At 38.9% G+C, this 25,652-nt stretch overlaps 2 protein-coding genes across 2 annotated transcripts in view; both read left to right on the top strand.

The window, feature by feature from the left end:
- The window catches only part of SYN3 (synapsin III), a 1,385,441-nt gene that overhangs the window by 796,737 nt on the left and 563,052 nt on the right, over window positions 1–25,652 (top strand). The gene's annotated exons all lie outside the window — the stretch shown is intronic.
- Window positions 1–25,652, top strand: part of LARGE1 (LARGE xylosyl- and glucuronyltransferase 1) — a 305,482-nt gene that overhangs the window by 76,170 nt on the left and 203,660 nt on the right. Inside the window, exons 3-4 of the mRNA XM_042466639.1 lie at window positions 14,197–14,498; window positions 21,599–21,681. Of these exons, the coding sequence (XP_042322573.1) occupies window positions 14,197–14,498; window positions 21,599–21,681 (385 nt within the window). The remainder of the gene's footprint in view (window positions 1–14,196; window positions 14,499–21,598; window positions 21,682–25,652) is intronic.

Genomic DNA, 25,652 nt, shown 5'->3' with positions numbered 1-25,652 from the left:
TTCAGAGAAAGTAGGATCAACACTATTTATGATTTTTATTATCTGGCAAGGGAGAGGTTTACCTGCAACTTACAGAGAAGAACAAGCCTCACAGGAGGTAGAAAGATGTGGGAGGACAGCTGAACCATGATAGTCTTCCCTCCCATCAGTTAGGCGTTTACCACCTGAAGATATCTCTGTACATCTGCAAACTTTGTGAGTCCTCTAAAGCCTAGTGATACCATCCTCTTCCATATATAAATGGTTCTATTTTGGCTACATAAAGAGCGACACTTGGAAAACTGAAATCACTATAAGTATAGATCGTGATAATACAAACATGACTCCTAGTCTACTAACATGGGTATCCTTATGACCAGCAGTCAACAAAATGAAAAGAAAGGACATCCATCACGATCAGCCCATGAGCCACCCATGCTTGTAGCTGCTAGTAAAAATGTCTCTGCTCTCAGCCCAGCACTACTTCAAATACATGAGAGTGGCCATCTCTGTTTGTTTGTTTTTAACTCCACTACTGCTGTATTCTCACTTTGTCCTGAACACCTATTCTTTACTTCTTGGAAACCTTTTCTTTAATGACATGCACACCTTCTGTAGGATCACAATACTATAAACTTCATGTCCTGGGTAACTACTGAGAGTTACAAATTTGTCAATTCCAGAATCCTGTAGAAAATGTGTCCGGGACTGTTGTTTAAGACTGTAGCTATTTTAATTCTATGGAAGCATACAAATTATATTAATATCTTTGTAAGTCTACCATGCATTGGGACCCAAAAAAACACAACATAAATTAAACAAGGAGAGGTATATTTCTGTTGATGAGCAGCTTGCTCATGATCCAAGGATTTTTAAGCATATGAAAAAAAATAGTGCGGTAAGTTTGACAGGTGACATGGAATCATATTCCTTCCCCAGTAAAAACTATTGCAGATACAGTGCACCCTTGCCTTACTCAGGGGATCTGTTCCGGACCCCTCCTCATAAGGCAAATAGTGTGTATGCTCAAGCCCCATTGAAAATAATGGGGTTCATGCATGGCGTATGCACCATTGTAACCCCGTTGCGTGGCTTTCAGAATAAATTGAAATCCACGTAAAAGGCGCTCGCATATGATGCGGGCGCACAGTAGTTCTCATCCTCTGTGATTTGAATCTTCATAATAAAAAACATTATTATAAAGCATCACATACATTTTAAAGGAGGACAAGGAACTATAATGGTCCTTTGTACTGTTTCTCCCACTCTGTGCCCAGGACCGAGCTGATGGACCAAGCAAGGGAGTGGACTATATTCCAAGCTTTACCACTCATTATCTCACCTTGCTCTTCAATTCCCTGATGTTCATTTCCCCTTCTTCATACAGTAAGTGGCATGCAGTTTCATCTTGGCATGCAGAATGTCCCTACTTTCTGTGATCATACCTAATGATGAATGAGAACAGAACAGGAGAGCCCACTATAATCCCCAATCAGTGATCAGATTTAGCAAGATTCCACTGTGCACCACTTGCCTTCCCAATTGGAAAGCAGAAACCAGTTGCATGGTCATGACAGTCACATGAGTAAGTCATCAGGTTCTAAACAGACAGCAATCAGTTGAGGAAAGGAGAAATTGAAAAGCAGTCAAAAGCATGCTAACAACTTTCAGGTCAGAATGCACAGGGTAGCCACTGAAATCCACAAATACTTGAACAACTTCAACAGGAAAGAAGAAACCTTTAAAGTAAACAAAGTTTGGTTACCAGTAATGCAAAACAGCAAAATCAGCACTCAGCAAATGCAAATGAGAAACCACCCAGGGTCAGGACTTTTCCCAGCAGACAATGATCACCAATTAGCAGACACCAATTCTCTTTTGGGAATCACTCCTCCCTACTCAGGGTCACATAGTGTGTGTGTATATATACAGTACACACACACACACCCGGGTTGGCATTCTATGAAGATGCCAGCCACAGATGCTGGCGAAACATCAGGAATAAACTCTTCTAGAACATGGCCACATAGCCCGAAAAAACCACAAAAAACTATAGTCAAAAGACAGTCTCTTGGGAAATAAATTGTCACCTCTTTGGAAAGGGATTCTACACTCTTCTCCCAAAGTGATGTAACCCAGGAGGCTTGTATCCTCCTCAGAAAAGGGAGCCCTGGTGGCGCAGTGGTTAAATGCCTGTACTGCAGCCATTCACTCAAAACCACAAGGTTGCGAGTTCAAGACCAGCAAAAGGGCCCAAGCTTGACTCAGGCTTGCATCCTTCCGAGGTCGCTAAAATGAGTACCCAGACTGTTGGGGGCAAATTAGCTTACTTGCTAATTAGCTTACTTGCTGTCCACCGCTATGATCTTTGGAATAGTGGTATATAAATAAAACAAATTATTATTATTATTATTATTATTATAACACAGGGGTAGGCAACCCTTTTGAGCCGGGGGCCGGGTTGCTGTCCCTCAGACAACTGGGGGGGCCGAAGCTAAAAATAAATAATTAAATAATTTTTTAAAAATTAATTAAATAAATAAACTGGGACAAATGTAGGACAAAATTTTCAAATGGAGGGCACTTTTAAAATAAAAAATAGAGGACATGCAAAAATTTTTTTGCTGATTTTTTAAAAAATGTTAAGATAAATGCATGTTTCTGAGGCTTCTATAGACAATTGCCCCACCATGCCCCTCGTGCGAGAGGCCCAAGGCCCCGGCGGCAATCGGTGGCAGGACCGGGCTGGGGCCAGTCCCAAGGCCTCACCGGGCCGCATCCGGCCCGCGGGCCACAGGTTGCCTACCCCTGTTATAACATGAGGGCTTCTGCTTATCCCCACTCTGCCATCTATTGTGAGGGTCATCCACAGGTCCCACTGCCACCAAATATGATGAAGATCTCACATTGTCCCATCAGTATCAAATATACTGTGTGGACTTTTTAGATGATCACATGTCCTGTATGTCATCTAATCTCCCCATTGGAGACCACCTCTTACAAATAACTTCTGCCTCAACAGATACCATGTGTGAGCTCAAGCTTTCCAATATATCTTATGTAGCATTTTCAGAAGCACATAAATGGAAGAGGAACATAACATGAACGATTACTTATTTAATACATCTAAATCCTGACTGACCCTAGCTCCAAGTAACCACTCTCACATTCTAATGTGGCACTCTCAGTCTCTTTGACAAACTGACTTCCACTTATGTTATTAAAATATACCTTCCAACATTTACCCAATCACCCCTTCCTGACAGATAACTACTAACTATAGTAAATTACAGTTAGGCTATATTACATAAATAGTCATACTTTAACTTTTTATCTAATAAAGACAACATTTGTATACAAATCTAGAACATCACAGATACTTGCAATGGGAGCATATCAGAAGGTGAGTAATATTTGGGATGAAGGCTGTTCTCCCTCCAGGAAACTTTTTCAGGATTTGAGAATAGGGATCATTGATGGTCTGGATCTAGATATATGAGCGACTTCACTCATTTTAAAGTGCTCTATAGAAACTATTAATTGTGGAAGTGATATGCTTTATAAGTCTGTATTCACATGGGGATAATAGTATTATCTAATATCTGTCTTAATTTGTTTGATTATATAGAGTCATCATTGGTGATCATGACCTTTACAAACAGAGGAGAGCAGTTACTAGTCCTAAGGAACTTACAACCTAAAATATGGCATATGGGGACAAAAGAAAAAAGAGAGAGGAATTGAAGTGGGTTACCAGTGAAGCAATGTGTGATTGTTTCTGTTGTACTTGCTGAAGCTTAGCTTTTAAAGGTTGAATTACAGTAGGTCATAGGACTTAGAGGCTGGTGGCAAAAGATTCATGGAAAGAGTGGGATCTGAGAAGGAATTTGAATGAAACGAGAGAGGTGGCATCATACAGATATTCCAAGAGACACTGCATCTGTGAGGCATGACTAGGATGGCTTGTGAGGAATAACAAGGTAGAAGATCTATAAATCATGGGGGATGGTAAAGCAGAAAGAATGAAAATCAATTATTAGCTGGATTATCAAGAATAAGAAAGGATTCTAATTTTATTTGAAACACATTTTCTGTCTCTCCTCCTCAAAGTTTTCCATTCTGCTATGTGTTACTTGCAGCCTTATATTCAGAGAGGGTAGCATTTTTGCCATAGTGGGGTTTTGAGAAAATAACAGTTCATCAATAGTACAGATGGTTGATTTAGAATCGAATAGGTATTAACAGACTATTTTCCCCAAGCTTTGCTCCTGATACTGATAATGTGTTATCTTTGCCAAGGCTCCCCTCTTGATAACATGTTATCTTTGTCAAGCCAAGCCCCTGATAAAATCTTATTTTTCACTCAGTGCTTAGCCTGATAAAATGTTATTTCCTTTTTGGCTCGACTCTCAGCTAAAAGAGTTGGGGAGAGGGCAGGTGAGTAGAGACTATTCCTTTATAAAAACGGAATTCACTTTCTAGTGGAGATGGCCATTTCCCTAGTTCACGAAAAGTGGGTTTTAGAAAAAGATTGGGAACAAAAGTAAAAAAAAAAAAAAAAGTAAATGCAAAGAAAAAAGACATACAGAGAGAGGTAGGCATTTAACTGTTTTTATTACTTGCATTTATTTATAAAGAAGTTGGCTCTGACATTCTCACAGCAAATGCAATGTCTGACAAAAAAAGTATTTTGATAAAATATTAATTCAAGATTTTTGGCCATTTTGAAGTGTATTTCTTTTTTTAAAAATTGAGGGGGGGTTTGCCAATAAAAAGAAACAAACTATATAACAAGGTACATTTTTGACAGCCAGTGAGTAATGTTATAGAGCTATTTTCTCAAAATAACAATCACATAATTTCTTTCAAAGAGTCATGTACTGAGTTCTGTCATAAAGCACGATAAGTCTTCCTTGAGCTAATTTGATTCTTGCTCCCATCACTGTAGTTTTCTGAGCCTGTTCATACTTCATTGCATGTGGATAGTGCCAGATTGATTACATAAAAAGTAGCACTCAGAGAAGTAGATAGTTATTAGTGATTATGAAATCTCTGCCCATTGTCGATCACTTACAATATCTTTGAGATCTTTGTACATAGGAATGTTTTGAAGGAAGGACGAAGGAAAAAACAGTTTGGAATTGAAGGTATTAGACTAACATGCCACATACTGAAAGCATATGATCTATAAATCAGTTCAATTGCATTGAGAATGCTTTAGTATCTCTGTATGTAATTCCTGTATTATTGATTGATTAAAATGGCCTACAGTAGGAGGCTTATGTATCCAGATGAATTCTTGATGGCTCTTGGGTAGTTTCCTGTTGTCAGGAGAGATGATCCTTATGAAGCCTTGGTTGATCTTGATTGATGAAATGACCAGCATGGAGCATACGAATGTCCTCTCCCAAGAAGTGGAGACAAGTGAGCCTCCTGCCTTATTAGGCACCTAATAAGTAGGATGATGCAAGTGAGATAAAGAGAAAAGCTAAACCAGTGACAGAAAACTCAGAACAGGTGTCACTAAACACAAATGGGAGCTCATCAAAAGTCTCCCTCTGTGGCAATTGTGGCATCATTGCCACAATTGTATCTGCACAGAGTTGTCCAGCAGAGCTATCTCAAGAGGTTAGGTAGCATCTACATTCTTCCCCACAAGAAAAAAACAACAACAACAGACCACTCTACAGAGCACTGTGAAGAATTTGCATGGCACATTGTAGACAAAATCACTTGAATGTGTTCTGACTTGATATTGCTTTGATGCTGTAGTTGATACAGGTCCAGTGGATGTAATCTTGGCTCCTACTTGACCGGTGTTATTGGATACATTTCAATTTGTGCTGTATGAGGATGTGAATAGGATCCTTGGAGGTGAGAACAATAAAAATATATTACTCCACTTGAGACAAACACATGCAATACTTAAAGATATTGTAAGACTAATCATAACTTAATTTTCTCAGCTTTGGTGGTCAAAACTGCTTGCACTTTACATATATATATAATAGGTCAGTATTTAAAATGCAGTAGCTCCATAAGTGTGTTCATTTCCTGACCATAAATGTGGTTATGAAGCAGTGGTATACCTAATATATTTGACATCTGGTGCAGATCACTTTTTAATCCCCCCCCCTCTTCTCTTCAACAGTCTTTCCTGGATCTGGAGGAGCTGCTGGATGGGCAGGAAAGGGAGTTGTCTTTCTTTCTCATCCAGCCAGCAGAGCCACCAAACCTGAAAGGCATCCCTTCCCACCAGGGACCACTGGTTGGAATGGGCTGCTGTCACCGCCCAACAGTCTTTCTGGGTCTGGCACACCTACTGGCTGGGCAGAAAAGGGAGGAGACTCACTTTTGTGCCAGCCAGCAGAGCTACCAGATCCAGAAGCCAACTTTTCCCACCAGCAGACCAGGTGACATTCCCCTCTGAGGTGTCACCCAATATGGTCTACATCTCCCACATTTTCGAATGACACTCTTGTAATGGAGTAGCTATTGCGCTCTGTAATATCCAGATAACACTGGAAGTGGAATGTTTATTTTTTTAATAGTTTCCAGTTCTTTTTTGAATGCCCACACTCACATGTAACCAAAACAAATTTCTGTTTGTGCACTTTTAAAAATTATACAGTATTTGAAATTCAGGTACATAGTTTGCAACTCTTCAGATGACAATGTTGTAAAATACCTACCTTGTAAATCTAATCCAGATCAAATTCTGCAACAAAATAAGATTCTGGCAGATTAAAACATTCCATCTGCTAGGATGAGAGATAAAATGTCAGCTTCTACAGAATCTAGATATATTTGTTTGTAGCTGTTTTTGAAACTAGAGCACTTCCTTAATTGCTTTGCTGAAGTGGGGCTTGACTTTGAGGCAGCCAAAAATAGTCTTTGGTTGGTTGGTGTGATGTGTGCTGAAGGAACGTGCTGCTTTTAATCCAATTTATAGAGGCAGCAAAGTACCTTCATGCTATTTGACACTTCACTATCAGTGTCACTGCTTTAGAGACAGAGAGACTAAAACTGCTACAGTCTACAAAGCCCTCTCAAGGTCGCATTCTCTTTAACTTCCTTCCCTCCATAAGTTTGCAAGTGTTTTCAGAGGCTCACTTCCATTAGAATTAGAAGATGCCTTGTTTACAGTGCAGACATCTGGAGAAAATTGCTCAGCTTTATTCACCAATCCTATAGGGCTGCTGTCAAAAACAGCTCATCAGGCAGCATTCTCTGATTCCAGCTGATGGTACCTTGGAGCTACTTACAAACATACAGTAGGACAGAAGAGTATAAAAATTCTCAGCAAATGTGGGAATGAGATTCTTAGCATGTCCTATGTTTGCTGTGTGAAGTCACAATTATGAAATCACCAAATGGCTGTTAAAAACAACCTTATCCCAGTAACTCACATCCATCTGAATATTTTTTTTTTTACAACCAGGATTCCAAAAAGTTAAGTGACAACAAAATCAGAATCAAATGTCTGTAGAGTAATGCAGAGCATTTGCTGACCGACTCATTAAATAACGAGACCAGACACAAGAACTGGGTTATAAAATGGGCAACTTTATTAAAATTCAACTTATTTAACTTTATTTCTTGATAACTGCAAGCCCAGGGGGGAGAACCTTGTGTAGGAACAGCTGGTGGATGGTCTGCTCCAAAACCAATTCCCCAGCTTCCAAAAAGGGCGAAAACACCTGAGCCCCAAGGGCAATCCATAATTTGGGTTGCCCCTGGCCGGCCCTCATCTGGAAGGCCAACCCAGGACTTCCCCACTTAACTCTCAAGACTTAAGTGAGGGTTTGAATCTCAAGCCCGCCCCAAGGCAAGTCTCTTTCCCTTCGTGTTTAGCCTCAAGACGTAAACCTCCATTCCAGAGACCCACCTTCACCCTTTAGGAGGGTGCTGAGGTGCTCACCGAACCGACTATCTCCCCCCACCTATGCATGAGGCCTATTTATGGCCACACTCCAAGCCAATTGTCCAATTCCTCATCCAGCAGTGTAGGGTAGGCAAAAAACCCTTGGGAAAACAGGGGCAAAAATTCCTACCCGGCTCCGAAGCAACCAGAATGAATCTTACACTGTCATCGAGGTGGGAGGGTGTGCCAGCTCTTTTGAACTGACAGGGAGGCAAGGGCAGGAGAGCCTTAAATAGGCTTAGCCCCTCCCCCTCCCTGTCTAACGGCCGCTCAAATTGTGCCGTTTTTATTTAAATCTTCTGGTCTCTCCAATGAGTGGCCAGCAAAACCTTCTCGCTGGACCAATGGGCTCCGAGAACCATTATATTCATCTTAACCCATTTCTTATTATACTTCTCTTTTTTTTTCCCCCAGACTTTTTAATATTTACTTTATTTTCAGACTCTTGGTGTTTTTGCTGCAGCATTATTTATACTATTTGTAAAGTATGTGTTTGTACCTATGATTATGCCTTGCCAAAAAAAAACAAAAAAAAAAACAAAACACCCTATGATATTCATAGAGTTGCCATAAGTTGACAGGTGACTGGAAAGTATATATGCACACATCAGACTTAAATCTAATTTGATGTTCTGTTTTCTTTTTCTAAATAAATTACCAGACTGATGTTTTTACAAAACTTCTTGCACATACAATAATATTAAGATGGATTTAGTATTTTTAATATTTGTTTTGGTTGCATGTAGGTTGGTCTGTTGCCATAATGCATATTTGAATAGAATATTTGTAGTCTGTTTAGAAAGATAAATGCACACATGTGTTCATACACATATTCTTTTCTTTAGAACAGTGGTAGATAAACTTTTTTGATATTAAAATCTTCAGATCCACCAAACAAAGCAAGGACAAAATATTGGCTCCAATATGTGGAAATATACTATAGGCCAAGCTAGACAATAATTTGCCAACACTGATAACCAGCTACATATTTCCCCTCCTTTGATACTCTAAAGAAAGTGTGAAGTACCCAAGACAGACTGCCACCTTGGTTTGGAGGATGTGGTTCAATTAAAAACCATACTTTGCTGTCTGATGTTTAGTGTGGATAAAAGAACAAATGGTCCTGAAAAATGGAAGATTATTAGAATTAAAAGGTCGTGACCTCAGATATGGATGACATGGAAAGTTGTGGTACAACAAAGTTGAAGTGAATGTAGATTTCACTAATCATTATGTGAGACGTGCTTTGTTTAAAATATGAACAGGATATAATGCCAGAAAATGTCACTGTAGGTCTCAGCACAGGAAGATTTCTATAGAAGAGAGTTAGCGGCCAAAGTAATATACCATAGCTGAGATATCAAAATGTGTTGGAAAATCTGCCCAGTAGGTGTTTGGCAAACTTAGTTAGGCTCCCCAGCAAAAGCCTGTCTGGCATGGGAGACTAGCAGCATTGCATTCATCAGCATAGCCCCTTGCCTCACAGGAGCGTGCAATCCCACCACCATGGAAGGTGAGGGTAAGATAATATTGGTGGTATTTTAGCATTGTATCTAATGCGGCACTTCATCACCAGTTGTGTGGCACTCTCTGACATATTACCATAGTTCTAACAGCTGCTATTAACTTCTAAAATGGTTGGTTATGACTCTGGCAGCAACTGACACACTGATAGCATCATACCTCCCCACCCCCCACCCCCCGCCCCAGTAGCAGGTTTATATAATGCATTAAATAAATACATCATGAGGAAGCACTAAGATATGATGATAGCAGGATGGGGAATACATAGGAATTTGAAATATCTGGAAAGTTTTTATTTTGTCTACCATTTTGGGGTTTGTTGGGGTTTTTTAAAAATTCTAGCAGTGAGCATGAATTGCAGAAATCTCTTGCAGCCAGGACATTTCACATTTTTATACCAGAACTCTAAATTTGGCACTAGATGTGGGAGAAATATTTTCCTACCTTACACAGTCTTTCCCTATCCCCCAACTCCTCATTGCTGAGCAGCTCTATGTTCTTGGCATAAATATAAAAATAGAGATGTGCTAATTAGGAAGATAGGGAAAAATCTTTGAAAAGATGGTGCTGCCTTTTGAGTCTCAGGATAAGGGATACTGCTTAAAATACTGGAGTATATAGCTGAACTTTAACTGTAATATGGCATGGGGGGGCAGCAGCAGAGAAGCAATTTAACCTTTCTGAAAAGGACATGAGTGGGAAGTTCTGAGCGTTGTCATGGAACAAAATGTTTTCCAACATGCTCTGAAAAGCTTTGCTTCATTTCTGATGTAAAGTTTCAAATTTCTCATTTGGTTTTGGACTATTTAGTTTGAGATGATAATCTTTTGCTAGTAGGAGTGAGCTATCTTTTTCCCCTCTCAAGCATTTGCAGTAGTTACGGTGCACTTTCTACATGCTCACACTCACTCTTTCACAAATACAATGCAAGAAAAAAACCAGTTTGTACTTCTCAGGTTTTTGTTTGTTTTTGAGAGGATCAGATTCTTCTTTTTAAACTCTCATGGGCATTAATACACCTGGAACAGGCAATGAACTTTTCCTCCTCTGGGTCCATTTCATGTAATTGCATATCTCAGCTAGTTTTTTATAGCTAGTTGTTTACAGACCCTCTCCTGAGCATTGATAATCTCTTCCTTACATCCTGAATCAGTTGTAAAAATTGCTTAGTGTTTACAGATTCCTAAAAACAGAAAGAAAGAAAATGACAGGATAATAAAACATGTCATAGCAAAGCATTAGGAACAAACAAACAAAGAAAAATGCTGAAACAGATTTTGTGCAATCTGTAAATGCCCCAACAGTCCCTTATATAACTGTAGCAAGAACATATGTTTAATCACATGTTTGATTTAAAGTTTATGATTGCCACTCTGGAGTGACTAGTACCTGAAGTCGATAAACCTTTTATCAATTATACTAAGTGCTCTTCTGTGTGCTCAGTTGAATCTGAGGAAAGCAAAACATTTTTTGCGTTACATTCACCTGTGTGGAGTTTGTGCACATGTGTGTGTGAGTGTAATGTACAGTTTTGTTTGAACATCAGTCTCTTTCAGTATGTGAGGTCAACATCTTTGCATTTTGTGTTTCAGGAATAAAATGACACTTTTTACAACCTTTGGTATATTTGGTACCATTTTCCTAGAAAACAGCTGCAAGCATTGGAGTTGCACTTCCCAAGCTGTTTAACTCCAGAATGGAGAAAACTAATGGAGCAGGGGAAACCTCCTCCAGCTGCATGCCTTCTGATTAAATAAACCTCACACTGAGAGTGAGAGTTTTGAGAATGAATAAAAACCATGAACTGTACACTTGCAAACCGGACATTCCAGCTGGGAACTTCAGGAAGCACAGTTAAAAAACTACAGTAACTTTTCTGAGCTCTGTAGAAAGACTCTTGAGTCAAAGACTACAATTGTAACCAGACTCAATAGAATATCTGTTTTATGAAAACGAGAGAGAAGTGACTTTCTTGTCAGTAGGAGGTGTATGATTATACAACAAGAACCACATTCATGCTAATCAATCTCTCTCTTTTTTCTTTTTTTACAAAAAAAGGCTATTATGGACTTTCTCACAAAATTCTATCCCTCCCGCATAGTTTCTATCTTCTTAAGTATCTTTAGGTCTTCTTACCCAGGGGAGGGAGAAGGACACATTTTACAGAGGTGAGGGGGAGCAGGGTTGGCCTAGGTTGCAATCCCTATTATTTGGAGGAAAACATTGAGGATAAACTGTAGAACATGTATGAGGATGTTTAAAGAAACATATTTCCTTATAGTTATGTATCTGTTCTCCAGATCTTGTGAGGCTTGCTTGTGCCAATCAGAACCAGCGTTAGAATAATCTCAAGCATTGAAAATTGGCTCACATATAAGACTTTACTGAAGAGATATAGAGGCGGGAGGTGAAATTAAAATTTCAGGACAAATTGGCAAAAGAAGGCCATATAATTAATTGGTTCCCTTATAGGCAAATCTCGGAAAGATATCAAATGGATAAGAAAAAATTATGTAAAAAGACAAAGAATCAGAAACCTTTAAGGTTATTACCTCAGATACAAAGGGGCTAATTGGAAAACTTTACAAAATTTTGTTGAAAGAAAGCATGGAAACAGAAGTGGTTAAAGATGTGATGATTAAATGGGCAAAAAATATCAGTCATAATTTGGAATTGGCAAAATGGGAAAAATCATGGCACAACATTAACAAATATTCAGTGTCACAAAGAATGAGAGAAAACTATTATAAGACATATTTTGGATGGTATCTAACACCTGATAAAATTTCCAAAATTTATAAAAATAAATGTAATCTTTGTTGGAAATGCAAAAAGGAACCGGGTACATTCTTTCATTGCTGGTGGTCGTGTAAAGAGATAGGAAAATAGTGGGACATGGTAAATACTTCACTATCAGAAATGTTGGGTATTACAATGCAGAAACAACCCGAGGTGTATTTATTGAACATGTTTAACGATACTTTGGAGAATGAATATGGTAAAATCCTCTTTTACATAGCCACATTGGTGAGATTAACTTTAGCGCAAAAATGGAAAACAGGAGAAATTCCCGATAAAAAAGAATAGTTAGTAAAATTATACGAGGCTTTAGAGAAGGATAAACCAATATTGATATTAAGGGGAGAAACAACAAATGAGGTTAACTAAACATGGATGAAAGTGACAGAGTACCTAAAAAAGATCTGGCGTGAATAATATAATACAAGGAGAAACGAATATAAAAGTGTTAATGATTAAATATTTAACTGGAATCGCTAAAGGAAAAGTAGATCTAATTAAGTTTCAGCATGAGGGATGGGGATTAGATAAACTCATGTGATAATTATAGATAGTTAAAGAATGTAGAGAGGAACCAGTGGAAGAAAATCAGGTTTAGAAGAAATAAGGCAATCAGTGCTTAAAGGAGGAGGAAGCTGATAGAATGGTTGTTAGAAAGTTTAAGTATTTTGCAGATGTTTAGAGTAAGTGAATGAGGGTTTGAGTGAGAAGAATAGAGGAAGGAATCAATACAAGAAGGAAGAAGATTTTTGTCAATAGATTAGATTACAGAGGGGAAGGAGGAGCAGAATAAGAGAAACTGAGTGGTTGAAGGAGTAGAGGAAGGAAGATGAGGATGTTAAGGAAGGTTAAAGATAGATAGAAGGGAGGAAGAAAGACGTTCAGAAGCTTCTAGGAATTGAGAATTTATTCTCAGAGTAATGTTCAAGCACTGTATGTTTGATGTGAGTTATTGAATGTTGCTTTGTTAACTTTGTATGTATGTTTTAATAAGTATGTTTTTAAATCTAAAAAACTTTATTAAAAAGAATAATTTCAAGCATTACTATTAGTAAAAGTAGCAAAAGGATACTTTTAAAAAAAGAAATGTAGGCTATAGAACACTTATTTCAGAATTAAACCAAAGATTTTTCATAGCTCCTGAGACTGTGGTGTTAATGTGAGGAGGGAGTCCCATCTTACAAATTTGTACTAAGTGCACTGGAACAATATTTGGGTCTTATCATTGGTATTTGAATATATGAGGAAGCAATACGGAGAGGATCTGTGTGGGTAATATGATAAGTGAGTTATTGAAACTGTTAAGGATGACAATCTGATTTGTTACTTAGAATAATATAAGTTAGTGGTTTGCTGAGAAAAGCATAGCATTCGCAATGAAGAAAAGTAATATAAGTACAACAGATAGTGAGTAGATACTTATAGAGATAGGATTTATATAAGAGATACACAAGGATAAACAGTAAATTAAGAGGAAGGAAGTCAAAGGTATGAATGTAAGTAGTGAGGTAAGAGAGTTAATGTTGGGGGGATTGGATGGTTTTTGAATATTATGTTGTATTTTTTTCTTTCCTTTTTTCTTTCCTTTTTACTTTACCTTTTTTCTTTTTTTCTTTTTCTTTTTTGTTCATTGTCTTTTATTGTCTTAATTGGATTTGAGTATGTTTTGTATAGATGTATGTATGGGTTTTTTTAGATGAAAATAAAGTATTAAAAAAATTAATATTTGGGTCTTATTTATGTCATCAAAGTAGCCAAAAAGAACAAGAATGGCATCACTTTTATCTAAAAACAGTTGGGAGAGAAGTATGATAACCATCTGTATATTAATCATGTGGATCCTTTTTTCCAGTGACGCAAGTAGTAAAAAGAATATGAAGTAGTAGTACAAAGAATATGCTTTTCCGAAATTTGAACTTTAAATGTTCTTTGGATTAACATCTGTTGTGTCTTTCTTTCTTGTACTACAGATGGAAAGCCAGTGTCACTGTCTCCAATCGAAGCTCAGCCCCATAGCCCTCGTTACACAGCCACAAGTCAACGTGAAAGAGAGAGCCTGGAGGTCCGCATGCGGGAAGTGGAGGAGGAAAACCGGGCACTTCGCAAGCAGCTCAGTCTGGTGCAGAGCCGGGGTCTGTCCCATCATCGAGGCAATCACTCAAAAACTTACTCCATGGAGGAAGGGACAGGGGACAGTGAGAGCCTGCGGGCTGGCATTGTGGCAGGGAACAGCTCAGAATGTGGACAACAACCAGCAGTGGAAAAATGTGAGGTATGTAGGTGACTTCATCTTAGGCTGGGCTTCTGAATTACTTCCATTTGAGAATTGAGACAGTCTTGACTAACTTTTCAGCACTGATTGTGGCTGTGTCCAGAGTGTAGAAAACTTACTTTTTTGGATTACACCTTCAAGAATTCTCATTGGAAATGAGCCATTGGCAAAAGTGATCATAGATTTGTTACATGATACTGCTTTTTGCAGAAGGACAACATATCAGTAAGGATTTGGAATGCCAGTTGATGGTTTGCTACACCTAAATGTCTGATAACAAATATTAGAGAGTAAAGATATAGCCATGTTAGTCTGTAGAGTCAGTATATAGAGAGATCTTGTAGTATCTCTGAGACTAACTGAAAGAAACAAATTGGCAGCATGAGCTTTTGCAGACTTCAGTCTACTTCCTCAGATGCAGATGCATCTGAGGAAGTAGACTGAAGTTTACAAAAGCTCATGCTGCCAGTTTCTTTCAGTTAGTCTCAGAGATACTACAAGATCTTTCTTTCAGTTAGTCTCAAAGGTGCTACAAGATCTCTCTACAGAGTAGAAAGTAGTCCGCTAAATATGAATTGGTAATTTATTTACACTTAGAAAGCATTTTAAAATGTCCTTAGAGATGGAGCAGAAAGTTAATCATAGACAGCAACAGAGAAATCAAGTAACAGAAACTGGGATGGGTCACAATATTAGCATTGCCACCCCTGGTGTCACCCAGTGCAGCGGGGGGCATGGCCAAAAGGTCACACTCACTCCTTTTTCTTCCCCACAATGGCAAGAGCCTTTTCATGAGGAGGCTGTCACCACTGCCGCAAGGAAGGAGGACAGGGGACCCTTGGCCTTGTCCTTCCCCACAGAGGCATCAGCTCCTCACAAGGAACTGCTGTCACCATGCAGAAGCAGGGCTTGGGGCTCTCGCCCTCCCCCCACAGTGAGAGGATGGCCTGATCAGGTGTCACCCTTCTTCTGGGATGTCACCCAGTGAAGACTGCACCACTGCTCCCCCCCCCAGTGATGACAGTGGTCACAAATATCACCCCACTACCACCATGTCATGGAGGGGAGAAATGGCCAAAAACAATCAAATTCTGTGAGTTCAATAAACTGAAAATTCTAATATCTCAAAAGAAGGGGGTCAGGAATACTGGAGATGGAAGGAGAGAAGGGGTTGCAAGTATGGGTTCCCAGGTTTTGTTGTAGCTTTCCATTGGCCTAAATTATTTTAGAAGTTTTAAGTACTAGTATCTTATTATTATTATTATTATTATTATTATTATTATTATTTTCCTTCTGAGGGTTAGAAATTTTGTTAGAGCTAGAAGGGAAAAATCCTTTGCTGCAACAGACGAATGAACTTGATGTATTATTTTTTTCCCTGGCAAAGTTATCTTTTGGGATTAATATACATGAATCCAATTAACATTTTCCCCATGGCAATGAAGAGACTTGAGAGCAAGCCAAAAAATTAAACAAAATATATCCAATTCTCTGCACACCTATAGTCATGACTATATGGTTCAGTATGTATAATTGCCACTCAAATCAGCAGCTGATTTCTCTTCGTCCTTGCCTGCTTGTTGTAACAGTTCAAAAGGCTTTTGCGACAACATCACTTGGAGAAACATCTCTGACCACTGAAAGAAGGATTCCATATCTTTGAACCGATATTGGGTAGTTTACAATGTGATGATATCGCTTTGTCTGTTCCATACTATGGAAGAGAAGGAAAGGGAAAACAAGGGGCAGCCTATCCCAGTCTTCACTAACTAATGCCTCAGCCAAAAAGGGGGATGTTAATTAATCTATCCATTGCACTTTAAATATTACACCTTTCGCACATCACAATAAGCCATGCTTTATGTTGGCTGCTGTAGCCATAAATGTTCCTGCAAATAAACAATACACAGTTCATTATCCTTACTTCTTGCTTGTTTCTTTCTTTTCGAGTCTGTTAGCTCCTGTATCAGAATGTGCAGCTGAAGAAACAAGCTAGGGACAAACCTTGGTTCTTCATTCAGATGTTTTGCAAGTCATGGTGCAAACCATAGAATTATAGAATCAAAGAGTTGGAAGAGACTGCAAGGGCCATCCAGTCCAACCCCCTGCTATGCAGGAAATTTCAATCAAAGCATCCCCGACAGACGGCCATCCAGCCTCTGAGTTCCACTGTCGGACAGCCCTTACTGTCAGGAAGTTCTTCCTAATGTTGAGATGGAATCTCTTTTCCTGTAGCTTGCATCCATTGCTCTGGGTCCTAATCTCTGGAGCAGCAGAAAACAAGTTAGCTCCCTCCTTAATATGACATCCTTTCAAGTATTTAAACAGGGCTGTCATATCACCTCTTAATCTTCTCTTGTCCAGGCTAAACATCCCCAGATCTCTAAGTCGTTCCTCATAGGGCATGGTTTCCAGGCCCTTCACCATTTTGGTCGCCTTCCTTTGGACATACTCCAGTTTTGCCACTTCCTTTTTAAATTGTGGTGCCAAGAACTGGACACAATGGCCCTGTACAGATGGGCCTGATAGCACGTCCTGGCGACATACTAGGCTTGCCTCAGGGCGTTGCTTATATACGCCCCGCAACCCTAGTACGTGGCCAGGACATCAAAATGGTAGCGCCATGTCTACATGGGTGCGGCCATTTTGACATAACAGCTGCAGTGCGTCCAAATGGCGCGGCGTGGCCGTTATGGCCTGCCACTGCTGCAGGGCGCATATGGCGCCCTTTCAACAGCGCCAGAAGGAGCTCTGAAATGGAGCTCCTTTCGCGCCATGTATTGCTGGTGCAGCCTTTTTCTCTTTCCCCGCCACTGTCGGGGTGTCCTTGGAGCATGAAGCCCCAAGGACACCCCTTTCCAGGCCACGGGGAAGCAGCATTTTGCCGCTTCCCCGAGGCCTGGAAAAGTGGCGTATCAAGGCCTCCAGGGATGCCGCTGTGGCAGCTCAGGTCCTGATCCATTGGGGAAAGGGGCGGTTGCAGGCCGCCCCAAAGGGGCGGTCTGTATCCTGCCAATATTCCAGGTGGGGCTTGACCAGAGCAGAACAGAGTGGGACTATTACTTCCCTTGATCTAGACACTGTACTTCTATTGATGCAGCCTAAAATCACATTGGCCTTTTTAGATGCCGCATCATACTGTTGACTCGTGTTCAATTTGTGATCTACTTGGATTCCCAGATCCCTTTCACATGTAGTTTCATTCAGCCTGGTGTCCCCCATCCTATATCTGTGCATTTCATTTTTTCATCCTAAGTGCAGAACCTTACATTTCTCTGCGTTGAAATTCATTTTGTTAGCTTTGGCCCAGCTTTCTAATCTATTAAGGTCATTCTGAAGTTTGATCCTGTCTTCAGGGGTATTAGCTACTCCTAATTTGGTGTCCAGAGTGTCTAAAGAAGCTAACAGAACAAAACAAAACAAAACAAAAAAACACAGCTTTTTTTTTTTTTTTGCCACTCCATGAGAAACGATGGTGTACTTGCAGCAAGAATATTTTTGACAAGAAGTTGTCTCAGCATATCAATTTTGCTTCCGGAACCAAAATGTTAGCGTCTCTAATTTCTTATCATGTGGGCTGGAGAAGAAGGAAAGAAAATTTGTAAAGACACCTTTAGGTTCTGTCCCATCTCTTGTGTGCTTTACCTGAAATTTGCTAGGCTGAACCCCTTAAGCCTAACCATTCATGGTGGTACGACCAATTTTGGACAAGGGAGTAACTGCTAAAAAGGTGACTGGATTAGATGACCTCGCAGATTACAATGACTTTTACCAATGAATTTACTTGCTCAGCAAGGGATTAGCATTATGCCAAAGGCAATGGTTATGTAAAACATACAGCTTTGTTCTTCTTGCCCTCTACCTGTCTTTTAACCACACAGTGCTTCCATATTGAAATAGCTCCCATTTTTTCCTCTTATAAGAGGGATTCAGCAACAGAATGTAAGCTTAATTTAAACATCCCTATTATCAGATTTGCCTTCAGGGTTCTCATCATTTATCCTATTACTGAAAATGCCAGCATTGTGTTTACGTAAGAGCCTGAATTCACTGCCTGGTCTATTTGCTGTAGTCAGAGATTATCTGAGGTGCCTTTTTCTTGAGAAAGTGGAGATTTAAGACAAGGAAAAAGAGTTAAGGCAAGGACTGTGTGATACTACATCAGACAAGGATGAATGAACACTAATATTGAGTAATAATTAACATACTGCAAAAAATTGGATAAGGCACTTGTAAAAGAAAATGGCTCTGTCAATTGGATGAGACTGCAAGAAGGATTAACACAACCCTTGGCTTGAATGCTTTTGCCATCTCCCCTTCCCACCCATCCCCATGTCTCATATATCTACTTGGGACAGGTGAGTATGGAATGGTATTTGTACCATGTCACAAGAATTCCCTTTTTATCAAGGAAAAGGCCTTACAATCCAAACCTCAGTGTTCTCACTAGGAATGTGATAGTATTACATAAATTTCTAGCAAACAATCTTCATCAATGGATACTGGAGCATATATCCTGGATTCTGAGGTCCCTTCCTTGATAAGAATGTGTGCTCATTTGAGCAACTGGCACATTCACCAACACCACCTTGTCTTTGCTGCTGTCCAGGTAATAATGATAGAGCAGCAATGGATGCTTTCAGCTAAGAACACAAATGGAGGACTGAGCCTTTTTAAAAAAAATATTCAATAATTCTTTAAGATGTTGATGGTCACATTCTAAGAATGTTTTGGTGTTTTATAAAACTGCCTATAGAATTTTTATTCATTTTATTTCTCCTTGCTGTTTAAGCTGGCGCTGCCTTGCCTGTATTCATGGTGCGTTGGTTGAAAAATGAAAATCAACTCAATTTAAATCTTTATTTAAAATCACCAAAAAGCTCAGATTTAAATCATTGATTTAAGTAAAGTTTCCTCTAATGATACTGCATATCATTGAACAATGGTGCAGATCTAATAACTAAAATATGTTAATTTACTATTGGATAGAACACATTGTTCTTCAGAGATATCTTCACCTTCCCTTCCTATATTGTCTCTGTACATTGAATCCTCTGTCTTGCTTGGCCCAGTCCACTAATATGAAAACACTCTAATCCAGTTACTTATCAAGTAACTTCAGTCTGCTGAAACTGAACACACAGCTAGCTAGAAGCTGGAATTGGTAATTACCACTCTGTGCTGGAAAGACTAGACCCATTTTCATGATACAGGGCATATAACTATGGCCCTCCTGATGTTTTTTGGCCTACAATTCCAATCAGCCCTAGCCAGTTTAGTTAATGCTGAGAAGCTACAATCCAAAATATCTGGAAGAACACAGTTATCACCCAACTTAAAGTAATGCCCATGTTTGATAACTCCCTATGTGTGTGACATGGTGATGAATTCATTTTTATGATACTATAAATGTGTGATGAGATTTAGTTTTAATGTTTATTTTAAATGATACCACCTCCCAAAAAATAGGAATTGTTCTGAAAATCTGATTTTAAACTCTCTCTGTGTGTTTGTACCAGTTTTTATCCTCCCTGTCTACCTTTGGCAATAGCATTTCCTTCTTTTCTGCATTTCCATCATTGTATCCCAATAGCAACTCCTTAAATTAAAAGAACAAAAAATGATACATTTGAGCACTGGAATATCTTGTAACAGTGATCCTTTCCCCATCCACATACTTGACTATAATAAAATTATTTGAGATGAATTACTAACAAATATCTGAATTGGCACCATAATTACTAAGATGTTCTATACAACAGCCTCCACTGTGGAAGATGTTGGAAAGAAACCTACATCTGAAACATTGTAATAAGGAAATGTGAGGAAGTTTGTCAAATAAAGTTGATAAAAGATAACACTTTGGAGCTAATTTAGGAATTATAAATCAACATATTTTTGGCACAACCAAGACAATCACATGGGTAATTATTTTAGGCACATTGTTAATTTTGATTGGCCAATTAAACGTATCATAGGCGCGGTATAGACACCCCAACTGCACAGTCCCTAACCCTAGTACAGCATGGTGCCGTAACAGAGGTGGTGCCCTGTGTACACGGGTGCCACCATTGTTACATGATGGACGCGTAGTGTCCGCATATTGCACCACACTTATGATGTCATGAGTGCGCCATGGCACACATTGAGGTTTTGGCATTGTGCGCACTCGGACATCACAATGGTGGTGCAAAAAGAACCCAATTTTGTGGTTTCTTTTTCCTCTGCAGGGAAGCCATGCAGTTTGGTGGCTGCGGCTTCCCTGCGGGGTGAAAAAGGCACTGGCAGGCCTCACTTTTTGGGAGGTCTGTACCGCTCTTGTTACAGGAGGACAAATTTTGTTGAGGCAAAATCAGCAAAGATTCTCCTAAATGATTTTTAATTCTATAAAATTACATCATCTTTCATTACTTTCCAATTGCATGAACATGATCTTATAAAATCATCTTTCTGTTCAATATCTTTAGCCATATTTGCATCAGTGTCATTGATATTTGTCTCTGATATATTTTATCCTCCATTTGCCTGTTATGGCTTCCTTTTTCATTAGCACTGCAAGTGCATATCATGAGTATAGACACTTTACATCTGAGATAATACATTGTTCTGGAATTTCTGCCATTCTTTCCTTCTTATCTGTGAATTTGTCTTACCAAACTCCCCCCTCCCCAGTCTATAAACATCTTTTCCATTTTCATATCTCGTCCCTTCTCTTACCCTGTTCTCTGTATCTACTCCTTCTTATACATCCCCTTACTCTTCCTGTTTCTTCCCCACTCCTCTTTGCTGCCCCACTCCCTGCTCACTACTCACAGCCAACTCCAGCAAGAATATAAAGGACATAGCTAACAAAAATGTTCCCCCATTACTCCCCAAAAGATATCCTCTAAATTGCAGCAAATTTCCTTTGGAAAAATAAGTCCTTTACATTGGGGTTTAGGGGTTATTTACATATGCAAAATCAATGTAGTATTGAATATTAAGGCATGTGTTCCAATGAGATAATATATTTTACTGTTTAATGTATGAAAAGAAGCCAAAGATTGTACTGATTTTTTCTTTCCCTGTCATTTCATTTGTTTGTTTCTCGATTCTCTTAGACAATCCATGTGGCTATTGTCTGTGCTGGATACAACGCAAGTCGGGATGTTGTCACACTCGTCAAATCAGTCTTGTTTCACAGGTGAGGCCTCTTATCTTGATGCCTGGTTTTTTGTTTTGTTTTAAGAGTGTCAGATATGTTATTGCTTCTCAGTACAAATCATCTTCAGGGCAGTTGAATCTGGCAACATAAGATGACATTTACAAATCACATTAAGCTATAAAACCATTTGGTTCCCACGTTCCCAACCTATGGTCTTCTGATGTTGATGGACTTCAACAAAATTATGTTAGGGTCATTGTAGCTTTTCTACTCTAAATCTTAGGGTTCAGTGGTCCTTTCTCTTCTTCTTCTATAGTTAATAGCTTGCTGTTGGGCATAGGTATAAAAGTTTCCCTGCAGTAAACTTTAAGATGAGGGTGGGTTTTACTTGGCCTTGCAGATGATGCCAGGCTGCAGGTCCCATCACTTCTAAGCAGCAGAGCCAATGGTGAAAGACAATGTGTTTTGCAGTCCAACATGCTCCTCCCCACCTATACTTCAGACATATATAGTAGGCCCTCTGTTTTCGTGGGGGATCCGTTCCAGACTCACGCTCTTCAAAAACAGAGGCTCACACTTTTTCAAGCCCCATTGGCTTGAATGTAGCATGCCCCCCATGTGCATGCGCCATTGCAAATAGAAGAGGTCTCCCCTCTGCATATTTTCAAGGGCGCGGATCTCAGATCTGTGTATTAGGTGGAGTGACTGTAGTCTGTATATTTTGTGACTTTTTTTATAAATAAAATAATCCTATGAAAAATGTACTGTTTTTCATCTGTCTTATAATAATGACAATTTATTTGGCTGATTTTGGGTGGGCAGGGAAGAGGTCTTCATTTGAAAAGTGCCCAAATTATCCTGTAGATTTTTTTCATTGACGTGTGCTGCAAAGTTGAACCTAAGATCTTTTAGTAGACTAGATGTAAAAAATAACTTTAGGTCAGTATTCATTGCTCAGCTGGGTAAAACTATGCTTTGGGGTTTCCAAAATTCACCAAAAAGTATTGTTGTCATGTGTTACAAAAGTAAACAGCTAAACTAGGACACTTTTCCTAGTCAGCATAAAAACCAAATCCATTTATTCAGTTATCTCTTTTATTCAAACCAAGCGTCTTCTTTTTCCCCCAATATAATTGTATGTATGCTCATTAGGATATTTTGCAAGGCTGCCCTCTCATTAAAAAGCTGTTGGTTAAGTCTCTTGCAGTGTTTGTATCCTTGACACACACAAAAATGCTTAACTAAACTCCTTTTTAGTCTGTGGTACAATAGTTATTTTTACAATGGTACTGAAGGAAAGAATATCTCAGTTAGCAGGAGACATCATACAAAATTAAAAGCAAACATTAATGCAGATTTTGTTGATGCAGTCTTTAACAATTAGATGGTAATGTTACAATTGGAAATTATTGTCTTGGTGGTTGACTATGTTACCTTCTTAACTGTGATTTTAAAGTGAAAATTGCTTTAGAAAGGTCTCATGCTCCACTTGACTAGGGCACATCACAGAACTACCATGTAATTCAGCAAGATTAGCAGGCTGTGCAAGACAGCAGGGAGATAAGTAGCTGGTTTGTTTAGATATTCAGAATGACCAGTATAAAAAGGAGACATGTGAATTAGGAGGAAAAGAGGCAGCATATGTTTTTCTATCCTCCACTCTTAGCTCTGAAATGTTCTTAGCTTTCCTTTCCAAAAAGGAAAGAAGATCATTTATGACAAAAATAACAAAAGGGGAACATGAAGGCATTATGCAAAGTTTGTTTGTTTTACCAAATGTCTCCAGTTACTTTTCTTCAACTCTGCAATTCTCTATAACTCTTCTACTTTTTTCTGCTGAAAAATATTTGGCAAGAGAGTATATCCTGCTTTTCAGAAAACATGCATTTTGTTAGAGCAATACTGTCATGCTCCCTACATACACAGTATATTGTATTGGGAGTTGTCATAGTAGGACTGTGTTCACTAAACCTCAATCATTATATTGTTCTGAGATGAAGCTTCCCCATAGATCCTCTCCAGACATAGCACAATTGGTTTCATATTGGGTTATACAATTTTCTGAAAAGGGTGAGAACTGGAGTCATTTGCGTTCCTCCTCTGCAGAGTTTTGCCCAGACTACTTTCCTAATTTAATCTCTTTCATGAGGTACAGATTTCCCTGTTGTATTATCACATATCTTGTGATATTATCACCTGGATCACAACCACATGAGGCTTTTGAATTGCACATACATGAATATAATTTAGTATCTTTTCACTCAATATGGTCACCTGATAACTCTCCGTTGAACCTGTACTTGTCATTACTATGAAATTTCAATTAATCTTCAACCAAGTCTGTGCTGTTTGACCAATGATAGTTGTTGCTTTGAGGAGAAAGGTCTGCATGGACTTACCAAAACCTGCTGCAGCCAGTGCCAGTTGGTATCTTCCTTGTAAGTGTCCAGTGTTTCTTTATTAATTTTTTTTTGCTTATTTATAAACAAACACATACATACATACATACATATATATAAACACTCAGTAAAAGGAACCTTAAACCCATGAGAAAACTGTCGGCTTACAAAGGTGATGTATGATTTTGATTGTTTTAAAAATCCATTGGAATTACTTCCATGGTAAAATAAGTTGCTAAGTAGTATTGCATCTGAATACTCTCAAGGTGTTCGTTATTTCTTTCTAAATTTTTATTATCACTTTGTTATTGCTTTTAAAAGTTATAATGAAATGCATGCTTTAGAAGGAAACTCCCACAACAGTACAGAAACAGCCATAAAGATTAGCAGTCATTTTTAATGCTAGTGGTTGAATTAACAGCCAGGACATGATCAAGCCAGATAGGTGAGGTTTCCTCATGTAATTTATTTATTTCCGTTTTTATATGCCACATGCTTTTAAAAGCCACAAGGCAGATACCAGCAATTAAAACAACAATAAAACCTCATTGGTACAATAACACTAGTTACAAATAAATACCATAAAGGCACATTATAGAACAGCAATTAATGATAAAATAGGTAAGTCTGGGATATAATGAATGGCTTCCTCAAATTCCTGCCAAGGCAATAAGTTCTTAAGCGATCTCTAAAAACTAAAAATAAGTTGAGCCACTTTATGGGAGGGCAGTCATCAACAAGACTGAGAATGCTTGTTTTCCTCTTGCAGATCACCAGTATTTAGCTCAAGGTGAACAGCTTAAACTGAATGAATGTGTAAGATTCAGAGGTGATCAAAGGAGTCCTCAACAGAATAATGGCTCAAAATCTCCATGTGTGTTAACTTTTTGTGGAAGCTAGTAGAGACCCAATGTGGTATAGTGGTTTAAGGATTGGACTATGGCTCTAGAGACCAGAGTCGTTTGAGTGGCACAGGGGTTTGAGTGTTGGACTACAACTCTAGATAACAGGGTCCAATTCCCAGCTTGGGCATGAAACCCACTGAGTGACCGTGGACAAGTCACGTAATCTCAGCCTCAGAGGAAGGCAGTGGCAACCTCCTCTGATCAAATTTTGCCAAGAAAACCTCATGATAAGGAACCCTGGTGGTGCAGTGGTTAAATGCCAGTACTGCAGCCACAACATTATAAGTTGGATCCTAGAGGAGCGCTCTCAAGGTCCACTCAGCCTCCCATCCTTTCATAGCTCAGTAAAATGAGTACCCAGCTTATTGGAGTTAATGGGTTAACAGATTTTAAACCACTTAGGGAGTGCTAGTTCATTGATAAGAGATATAGACATGTACTTGCTACTGCTATAAAAGCTTTGCATTAGAGTCACCATAAGTCAAAAACTATTTGAAGCTACACAACAAGAAGAGCAACAACTGTGTGTTTGGGAAGTTTAGAAATGAGTTATTTGTAAAAAAAAAAAAAAAAAAAGTTACAGGATGACTTGTTCACCCTATCCCCCATAATTCCTAGTATAAGGCCTTATTTTACTTTTTATCCCAAAGAAATTGTAATTTCTTTCAGCTGTTTCTTTCCATACAACCCATAAATAAGTGGAATA

This window comes from Sceloporus undulatus, chromosome 5, assembly GCF_019175285.1.
Source record: "Sceloporus undulatus isolate JIND9_A2432 ecotype Alabama chromosome 5, SceUnd_v1.1, whole genome shotgun sequence".
In the NCBI taxonomy this organism is placed as follows: domain Eukaryota; kingdom Metazoa; phylum Chordata; class Lepidosauria; order Squamata; family Phrynosomatidae; genus Sceloporus; species Sceloporus undulatus.
The sequence above is the reverse complement of the archived record's forward strand: the minus strand, read 5'-3'. Positions and strand labels throughout refer to the sequence as shown.